Source organism: Oncorhynchus kisutch, linkage group LG12 (genome assembly GCF_002021735.2).
Source record: "Oncorhynchus kisutch isolate 150728-3 linkage group LG12, Okis_V2, whole genome shotgun sequence".
NCBI classification, from domain to species: Eukaryota; Metazoa; Chordata; class Actinopteri; order Salmoniformes; family Salmonidae; genus Oncorhynchus; species Oncorhynchus kisutch.
Genome location: NC_034185.2, coordinates 24,428,529 through 24,439,356, shown reverse-complemented (window position 1 = coordinate 24,439,356; position 10,828 = coordinate 24,428,529). Strand labels below are relative to the sequence as shown.

Here is a 10,828-nt window from a genome sequence, read left to right as displayed (position 1 = left end):
GAACCAAAGTAACAAAGCCTACCATCAGTAACACACTACACCGCCAGCTTAAGCCAGTACATGTCCAGGCCCGTCTGAAGTTTGCTAGAGAGCATTTGGATGATCCAGAAGAAGATTGGGAGAATGTCATATGGTCAGATGAAACCAAAATATAACTTTTTGGTAAAAACTCAACTCGTCGAGTTTGGAGGACAAAGAATGCTGAGTTGCATCCAAAGAACACCATACCTACTGTGAAGCATGGGGGTGGAAACATCATGCTATGGGGCTGTTTTTCTGCAAAGGGACCAGGACGACTGATCCGTGTAAAGGAAAGAATGAATGGTGCCATGTATCGTGAGATTTTGAGTGAAAACCTTCCATCAGAAAGGGCATTGAAGATGAAACGTGGCTGGGTCTTTCAGCATGACAATGAGCCCAAACACACCGACCGGGCAATGAAGGAGTGGCTTCGTAAGAAGCATTTCAAGGTCCTGGAGTGGCCTAGCCAGTATCCAGATCTCATCCCTCATAGAAAATCTTTGGAGGGAGTTGAAAGTCCGTGTTGCCCAGCAACAGCCCCAAAACATCACTGCTCTAGAGGAGATCTGCATGGAGGAATGGGCCAAAATACCAGCAACAGTGTGTGAAAACCTTGTGAAGACTTAGGGTATACAACAAAGGGTATATAACAAAGTATTGAGATAAACTTTGGTTATTGACCAAATACTTATTTTCCACCATAATTTACAAATTCATAAAAAATCCTACAAATGTGATTTTTCTGTATTTTTTTTTCTAATTTTGTCTGTCATAGTTGAAGTGTACCTATGATTAAAATTTGCACAATTGGTGGCTGACTAAATACTTTTTTGCCCACAATATATTTACAAAAAAAAATATGGGGGATTGGAAATGATGCAGACAGAAGAGCACAAAGTAGAAAATAACAAGTTGCAATTCACTTGAAACAAGGATCAGTGAGCAAGTTTTACTCAAAGGGTAACATTAGTACTATATTCTTCTTTCTCCTCAAGACAACAGGACTTGGTGCACCATTTCTAGTTAGGTTGTTTATAGCAGGATGAACTCTAGTTACACAGAACATATAGGAATAACTTGTAATATCAACAATGATGAGGACGTAGCTTTCACTTCTATTCTCTTCTCTTATAGTTGACTTGTGAAATTGTCCTGAACATTGGTGCTCTCCAGATGTCTACTTCACCACTCTGGAAAGGGAATAAAGTAAGTTAAAATACATTTCTTGTCATTGTCACATGGTGCAGTTGAACAATAAAAAATAAAGCCTGGTTTGATTTGCAATATTATTTGTCCAGTAATAGAGCAGCACTCACACTGTTCTCTGTTTGTAGCGGTCAAGGGCCTCCTGTGCCACCACCTCTGAGAACTTCGGGTCGTTCCAGGTAATGTCTCCAGGCACACTGAAGGTCATGGCAGGGGTGTTAAACAGCTGCACAGACACGTTGGTGTCCCCTGGTTTCTCAGGGTCCTCCGTGTCCTTGGACATGACCTTGGAGGAGATTAAGACATTTCAACATACAGTTGAAGTGGGAAGTTTACATACACTTAGGTTGGAGTTATTAGAACTCGTTTTTCAACCGCTCCACAAATTTCTTGTTTAACAAACTATAGTTTTGGCAAGTCGATTAGGACATCTACTTTGTGCATGACACAAGTCATTTTTCCAACAATTATTTAGATTATTTCACTTATAATTTACTGTATCACAATTTCGAGTCAGAAGTTTACATACACTAAGTTGACTGCCTTTTAAACAGCTTGGAAAATTCCAGAACATTATGTCATGGCTTTAGAACCTTCTGATAGGCTAATTGACATTATTTGAGTCAATTGGAGGTGTACCTGTGGATGTATTTCAAGGCCTACCTTCAAACTCAGTGCCTCTTCGCTTGACGACATGGGAAAATCTAAAGAAATCAGCCAAGACCTCAGAAAATAACTTGCAGACCTCCACAAGTCTGGTTCATCCATGGGAGCAATTTCCAAACACCTGAAGGTACCTCTGTACAAACAATAGTACGCAAGTATTAACACCATGGGACCACGCAGCCGTCATACTGCTCAGGAAGGAGACGCGTTCTGCCTCCTAGAGATGAACATACTTTGGTGCGAAAAGTGCAAATCAATCCCAGAACAACAGTAAGGGACCTTGTGAAGATGCTGGAGGAAACGGGTACAAAAGTATCTATATCCACAGTAAAACGAGTCCTATATCGACATAACCTGAAAGGCCACTCAGCAAGGAAGAAGCCACTGCTTCAAATCCACCATGAAAAAGCGACTATGGTTTGCGGCTGCACATTCATCTGGTCTGATGAAACAAAAATAGAACTGTTTGGCCATAATGACCATCGTTATGTTTGGAGGAAAAAGGGGGAGGCGTGCAGCCAAAGAACACCATCCCAACCGTGAAGCACGGGGGTGGCAGCATCATGTTGTGGGGGTGCTTTGCTGCAGGAGAGACTGGTGCACTTCACAAAATAGATGGCATCATCTATGGGTCTTCCAAATGGACAGTGACTGCATAATTCCAAAGTTGTGGCAAAATGGCTTAAGGACAACAAAGTCAAGGTATTGGAGTGGCCATCACAAAGCCCTGACATCAATCCTATAGAAAATTTGTGGGCAGAACTGAAAAAGCGTGTGTGAGCAAGGAGGCCTACAAATCTAACTCAGTTACACCAGCTCTGTCAGGAGGAATGGGCCAAAATTCACCCAACTTATTGTGGGAAGCTTTTGGAGGGCTACCTGAAACGTTTGACCAAAGTTAAACAATTTAAAGGCAATGCCACCAAATACTTATTGAGTGTATGTAAACTTCTGACCCAGTGGGAATGTGATGAAAGAAATGAAAGCTGAAATAAATCATTATCTCTACTATTATTCTGACATTTCACATTCTTAAAATAAAGTGGTGATTGTAACTGACCTAAGACAGGGAATTTTTACTAGGATTAAACATCAGGAATTGTGAAAAACTGAGTTTAAATGTATTTGGCTAAGGTGTATGTAAACTTCAGACTTCAACTGTACGTCTATTCATAAGTCCATGATAGAAAGAAATACTTTAGTAATAGAAACCCCATGCAGACTATGGAGTCTCACTGTTTCAATCTTGAAGATTCCATCCTTGGTGTCGGTATTGTTGGCCAGGGCAGACACCCAGCCAAACTGCTTGCTGAACAGGTCCAGCAGGCTGGATGTGTTAGACATCTTCTCCTCAAACCTCCTCAGCTGCTTGTTGTACTCCTGTGTGAACTTCTCAGCCATGGCCAGGGCCTGCTCCAGCTCCTCCTTCAGAGGACCAGTCAGAGGCTTCTTCCCAGAGCAGTCTGGACGAGAGAACATCAATTCATGTAATACATAACTATATAGTCAACAGGGTTGCTGTTATCCCTTCTGCCCTATGTCAGCAACTTCTGGTGTGATGTAATAGCAACTTATTATACTTGACTCAGCCAAGGCATGGCTTTGTGGTATCATAGAGACTTGAAAATGTAGGTGTACAAGCCAGTGCATGTTGCATGATGAATGCTACTCCCTGTGATGTCAGTGCCAAGGATAATCCTGCTTGCTTTTGTTCAGACCTGTTCTGGCCTCTGAGTTATGAAGCACTTGGGTTATGTGAATGTTGCAAAAGAGAAAAGACAAATCTGAAGGGCTTTACCAATGTCCTGGATCGCTACACATTTTTCACACTCTCCTCGCAGTTTAATGCAGCCAGCAGAATTGCGACGTATCTCTCTGCAGGTCATACCGGAAGGCTTTGTCACAACAACATCCTCATTCACACTCCCCTCTGTGGAAAAAAAGACCCAAAGGTAATTTTATGTGACTCTTCACATCATATTATGGTCTAATAACAGTTGTTTAATTAGGACTGAGGTATACCCTCTGAGGGGTTGATGTCAAAGTTAGCATCTGCATCCATGAAAGGCCCCATGGAGCCAAAGATATTCCAGGCCATGTCCATCATGGGAGCGAACATGTTGTGGAACCCATGGAAGTCTGGGTCCTTCAGAGGGGACCTGACCACACGGGAATGCACCTCACCCGCCTTTGCTCTCTCATTGGCCCTCTCACCCTGACCCCAGATGCTGGGCATGCGGTAGGGGCTGGGGAACATGGGAGGGTTGAGGGAGCGCATGTGGTCAAACACCCTCATGCTGTCAGTGAAGATGCTGTCCACCCCATCGGCCACGTTGGAGTAACGCTCCTCTAGATTCTGGAACCTCCAGCTCTGCTCCTGGTCCTCTCGCTCCAGAACATCCATGTTCTCCCCGTTGATCCAGATGGAGAATGGAGAGGTCCTGTTCAGAACCTCTTCCAGCTGAGAGAAAACAGGAGAAAGCAGCTAGTACAACAGTAACCTATTTTATTTGGAAGGATTGTATAACAATAGTTAAGCACATTGATCATGTGCTTTTGTACTGCACTCCCCTGTGTAAGTCTTTCTCACAAAACATATTTGAGTTACAATTGCAAACCAATGTGGAGATTGATTGATGATAGTTGAGTAGTGTAGTTGAGGCGATACCTGTCTGCCGACTAGTCCAGCGCCACTGCTGCAGGTCCTGGAGTAGTACTTGATGCAGGTGTTCTTCAGGCAGGGCTTGCACTCCTCCCACAGAGACTGCATGGTGCCGTTACACACCTCCTGCTCGTCACTCAGCTTCGTCTCCATCTCCTGAGCTGCCTTCAGAGCATCCTGACAAACAAGCACAGAAACAGGGTCAGTGGCTGGGAACTACTGTAATCACCCAGGAAACTGTATAAGGTGATGAATTGCATACAAAATGTACAAGTTGATCACTGATTTTTTGGGGGGGCCAATATAGTGACCAAAGCTCAACATGTACAGTATGATGCTCAAATACACGGTACCTCTTTTTGCTGTGTAGTTTTCTCCAGGGCACTCAGGAACTTCTCATGGTCCTCTCCAGACCTCTCCATCACTGTCTTCATCTCCTTTACCCCACTGATAGCATTTTCTATCTGCTTGTCCAGGTACTTCATTCCGAGGAGAGAAATCTCTGCCAATAAGAATCGTTGCTTAAAAATAAATCTCCAAAGTGACTCCAATGGACAGAACATCCCGCATCATACAATTTACCGGTATTTAAAATATATTTAGTTCTCAGATGACTTACGGCTTAGATCGTCCTTGGATGGAGGCAGCAGACACTGAGCAGAGACCAGGAGCAGGGCAAGGCCCACTATTGACCCAAAGACTTTCATCATCACTTTTTCTCATATATCAAGCGACTGATGCAGTACAAACCTGAAAAACAGACATGATACAATATCACTGGCAAACCTAAATCTAATACATTTATGGGGAGGGGATGCCTATGGAATCTACTTGGGGCTGAGGGTATTTTGGATGTAATGATTACACCTCATGAAAAGCACTGCAAAATGACCTCATAGTTCACATCTGACCTTGGTGTTGTTGTGATGTTGATTATATCCACTAGAGGGTAATGTTGCACATCTAATAATGATAATAGTGTGACTATGGTTGCAAAGTTACCGGAATCTTCAGAAATATTGGTAATTAAGAGAGAATCTATGGCAATCTATCGTAACTTTGGTAATTTATACTTGAATCATTTAAAAAATATGTATATATAGTATACGTTTTTACATCTGTGTCCATATTGTCCATGAGTTTCTAGTAGATACAACATATGGTTCAAGAGAAAATTGACTGACTAATGAAAGAAAACATCTAACCTACAATGGCAAGTCCATAGTTGCAACTCTTCCAACTATTGACTTTTTTCATCATTTGATTAAAAAACATGGACAGCAAAGTTGTAAAATAAAATAAATTAAGTGTGTAAAATAATATAATATTTAATATAATATAAAGGATATTTCATGCTGAAACCCTCATATTAAAAACCAATGGTATTCACTACATTGATGGTAATGTTTTACAGCTTTGTCATGATTTTTTAAAATTTGAATATCAGCTCATTGAATTATTTCATATATTTTACATGTGATAAGGTCACACAGAGGACAAGAGATAATTAGACTCCTGTAAAAATCTGAAGTACCCAAAAGTCCACTAGATATCTTGTGATAGATTACATAAAATACTTGAAAGATACCACATTTCTGGTAGTTTCCAGTAATATACCTTCCCTTTGCAACCCTAAGTGTGACACAGCAGCCTCCCGGGTGGCGCAGTGGTCTAAGTGCCACCAGAGACCAGTGCAACTTGGTTGGGTTGTGTTTCAGAGGACGCATGGCTCTCGACCTTCGCCTCTCCCGAGTCCGCACGGGAGTTGCAGTGATGAGACAAGACAGTAACAGTACTAATTGGATACCACGAGAACATTCTGACGTTAGCAAATTTTATCCAAAGGATGCAGTGTGTTTAATCTGCATAACATCATATACCTTTGTCACATTTGATACTTTTCTAATTTTGTTCATATAAGTATAGACATTGGACTCCTAGAGCCCTGTAGACATGGATACAATGTGAGGATTAGGAGACATTTATCTGTTCCACTCCAACAGGAGGAAAGTACAAAAACAAATCCTTCTCCACTAATCTCTGTGCATATTCCAGGCAGCCCTATAATCCCTTGTGTATGTAACGCTCACTGTGCAATATACAAGAAAACACTGAATCATTGAGAAACAAAAAAAGTAGTCTTAATTTGGAGAAATAATGACACATCTGTCCAATTTTTGCACCAGATATTCAATGGAAATGTCACCATTGAAGGAGGTCATAATGTTGACATGTTCAGTCACATGACTGTTAGTAGCCTTTTTTGTTTTACAGGTCTGGGTGGATAAAATTCTGGAAAATATTATTGACATTTTCCATCTGAGGACTGTAGACTTACACATTATACTGGTCTGGCTGGATAAAGGATGTCTCAAATGAGGCATCATCACATATGATCAGACTCCAAACAGCATTTGTTTTGTTATTTAACCTTCATTTAACCAGGCAAGTCAGTTAAGAACAGATTCTTATTTAATGACGGCCTACCCCGGCCAAACTTGGACCACGCTGGGCCAATTGTGCACCGCCCTATGGGACTCCCAATCATGGCCAGATGTGATACAGCCTGGATTCGATCCAGGGACTGCAGTGCCTTAGACCACTGCGCCACTGATATAGAATAAGAAAACACTTAGAGAGGATGAGTCTTTGCCAAACTAAAACACCTAGCTTGGTTATGTAAGAACCATGAAGTCCCTCTGAATTCTTTATTCTAATAATATTTCTGATTCCAGCTGGTGTCTGCAGAGACACTTGAGTTTCCTCTCTGAGGACCACTGAGACAGCTGCATGGCCTCTCCAGAGGGTCTTTACTGAAGCTTCTCCCATGGAGTGGGAGGTTAGCTGCCTCTAGCAAATGGATCTGGGACAGATTGCTTTGTCAGCCTGCAAACCCTAGAAAATGGACGTTGTTCTAAAATACAATAATAATGGGAGAAAAACAAGTCAAAAACAATAGTTAACAACTTCCTACTCATAAATTGCTCCAAAAGTACTTGCAGGACAAAACAGAACTCTATTTATAGAACTCAAAAGTAGAACACAGAATTCTGATCTATCACGCAGATGGACTGAGTCCTGTATTAGAATGGATTTGCACATTTTAATGCCCTCCTAATAGCGGAAAACATGGGGTCAGAGAACTGCAGTGTCCAGACTTGATTACTGTCTACTCTGTCCATCTCACTCAAACTTGCCCTGCGCAGCTAGAATATCAACCCAATAACAACTATCTATAACTCAGAGTGAATTTGTGCCTTTGTGCAAAAGATGTTGAACTAAATTATCAAAATGTGTACATTCTTTATAACAAATGTGTTGAATAAATCTTGCAACCTTAAAATGTTTTGATATTCTTAGTACATATCTGGGTCATTCCCAGGCAGAAATAGCAGTGTTGATACTAGAGGTCACCCATGAGTAAGAGTCAGGAAATACATTCCCATCACTGCAACATTTCTGCAAGGTCAAGAGTTGATAATAAACAACAATAAAAGCTTGATCCCCAGGTAGAAATGGTAAGAGCAATCCAGCATTCCAACAATAAACCTATCTTAATATGCAGCAAAAGATATCTGCGCACAGGGCTGGTACTCTGAAACACGAGACACAATTTTTCTCACAGGCAGCAGAGGACCACTCACCTCCCTGTGGATCTTGCCTCTTCAGAGTGGATGAAGCGCAGTGGGGCTGTCCGCTGCTAGGTATTTATACATGACCTAGCGGTGATGTTGGCACTGTGATTCACTCCCATATAATGCCCTGTGGCTTTGGACTTTTCCAGAAGTTGTGTAATTTCCGGCCATAGCTCGAGCTGAGCCATGAAGCAGCCAGAAGTGGGCAGTGTTGCACTGTGTGTCACTAACCCCCTCTAGCTCCTCTCTGCATGGCAGCTGGGAGCCAAACCAAATAGAGGGAGGATTGTGTGTGATGTGTGGGTCAGTAAACAAGTTTGAGGGAGGGTACTTTAAAGATGATTGCTCTTTACATTAACACTCATCCCCATGACTCAGGGCTGAACAACTGATTAACTTGGGTGCATCAGTATACACACACAAAAGGATAGTGCAAAATGAGTCCCATTGAAATCATATTGGCATCAGCCAAACAAGAGCACACATTTACTGTAACACCCTGTAGCTCTATTTCAAAGCATATCCCCACACTTGGCTCAAACACAACAGTCGCAGGCTCCAGGCTCACACAAACGCTCGACCAAACACAGGTATTTACGGGAATGTTGTGTTCCGAGTGGGAACCTGCTGCTTCTGGAAGGTTATAAAAGGGTTGGTTAATGAGCCCTGCAGATTGAAATCTGTTACTTCATGCCCTAATTGTTCTGTTGCCAAGCTGAGCTCTACGGTCAGGCCAGTGACCAGATGTCTGCAGGTTATGACTAGGCTTTATGTTTTCCTGTGACACATGATCATTACATAAGCTCATTCAGAATTGAAATTATCTAAAGGAAGAAAACTAGATTCCTGGCTGCATCCCATCCAAAACACACAGAGAATAACAAGTTCTGGGCCCTAATGTTGAATAACTGCTAGGGTGATATTTGCTGTGCCTTCGGAAAGTATTCAGACCCCTTGACTTTTTCCACATTGGAAAAATGTGGTAAATTCAATTGATTGGACATGATTTGGAAAGGCACACACCTCTCTATGTAAGGTCCCACAGTTGTCAGAGCAAAAACCAAGACATGAGGTTGTTGGAATTGTCCGTAGAGCTCCGAGACGGAATTGTGTCGAGGCACAGATCTGGGGGAAGGGTACCAAAAAATGTCTGCAGCATTGAAGGTCCCCAAGAACACAGTGGCCTTCATCATTCTTAAATAGAAGAGGTTTGGAACCACCAAGACACTTCCTAGAGCTGACCGCCTGGCCAAACTGAGCGGGGGAGAAGGTCCATCGTCAGGGAGGTGACCAAGAACCCGATAGTCACACTGACAGAGCTCTAGAGTTCCTCTGTGGAAATGGGATAACCTTCCAGAAGGACAACCGTCTCTGCAGTCTATCACCAATCAGGCCTTTATGGTAGAGTGGTCAGGCGGAAGCCACTCTTCAGTAAAAGACACAGCCTGCTTGGAGTTTGCCAAAAGGTACCTAAAGACTCTCAGACCATAAGAAACAAGATTCTCTTGGCCTGAATGTCAAGCATCACGTCTGGAGGAAACCTGCCACCATCCCTACGGTGAAGCATGGTGGTGGCAGCATCATGCTGTGGGGATGTTTTTCTGCGGCAGAGACTGGGAGACTATTCAGGATCGAGGCAAAGATGGACAGAGCAAAGTACAGAGAGATCCTTGATGAAAACCTGTTCCAGAGTGCTCAGGACCTCAGACTGGAGCGAAGGTTCACCTTCCAGCAGGACAACAACCCTAAGGACACAGCCAAGACAACGCAGGAGTGGCTTCGGGTCAAGCCTCTGAATGTCCTTGAGTGGCCCGGCCAGAGCCCGGACTTGAACCCGACCGAACATCTCTGGAGAGACCTGAAAATAGCTGTGCAGCGACGCTCCCCATCCAACCTGACAGAGTTTTAGAGGATCTGCAGAGAGGAATATGAGAAACTCCCCAAATACAGGTGTGCCAAGCTTGTAGCGTCATACCCAAGACTCAATGCTGTAATCGCTGCCAAAGGTGCCTCAACAAAGTACTGAGTAAAGGGTCTGAATACTTATGGAAATGTAATATTTCATTTATTTTTTTAAATTTAAAAAAAAAAAAAATTAGCAAAAATATCTAATCCTGTTTTTGCAAAGTTATTATGGGTTAATGTATGTATATTGATGATATTTTTATTTTTATTGAATCAATTTTAGAATAAGGCTGTAACATAACAAAATGTGGAAAAAGTGAAGGGGTACTTTCTGAAGGCACTGTACACACTCATACTTTGGCACCGTGTCGGCAGTCTCCAAGGGCTGATTTGTGGTTTCAAATAAGAGGAAAGGTAAAAGTTCAGTTGTCCAGGACATTACAGCTGGAGTGTCCTAGCAACAAGACCTCAATTTGTCTCGTTTTATATAGATTCTTTTATATTTTGAATGTGGGTATGAACTTAACACAACAGTTTTAAGCATAGAAGTGAGATAATATATAAACAAACTTGAATAATGCTCTTGGCATAGGTTATTGTGGCATGGTGTTAAGTTTTAGAAGATGAAACCCACTGGGCACACACTTGTTGAATCAACGTTGTTTCCATGTCATTTTAAGAAATTATGTTGAACCAACATGGAATAGACGTTGAATTGACGTCTGTTTCTCTC

At 42.3% G+C, this 10,828-nt stretch overlaps 1 protein-coding gene across 2 annotated transcripts; it reads right to left on the bottom strand.

The window, feature by feature from the left end:
• Window positions 1-939: 939 nt before the first annotated feature.
• LOC109901373 (clusterin-like) lies at window positions 940-8,356 on the bottom strand. 2 transcript variants are annotated; one of them, XM_020497396.2, is made up of 9 exons: window positions 8,200-8,356; window positions 5,175-5,305; window positions 4,909-5,057; window positions 4,562-4,732; window positions 3,916-4,354; window positions 3,692-3,823; window positions 3,130-3,356; window positions 1,338-1,513; window positions 940-1,211 (listed from the first exon to the last, which is right to left on the bottom strand). In XM_020497396.2, the coding sequence occupies exons 2-9, from the start codon at window positions 5,263-5,265 to the stop codon at window positions 1,199-1,201; spliced, it is 1,398 nt and encodes a 465-aa protein (XP_020352985.2). In that variant the 5' UTR covers window positions 5,266-5,305; window positions 8,200-8,356; the 3' UTR covers window positions 940-1,198. The 2 variants fall into 2 exon arrangements, with proteins under 2 accessions (XP_020352985.2, XP_031693036.1); XM_031837176.1 differs by having other exon boundaries at window positions 4,078-4,354; window positions 8,200-8,328.
• Between the last annotated feature and the right edge of the window lie 2,472 nt (window positions 8,357-10,828).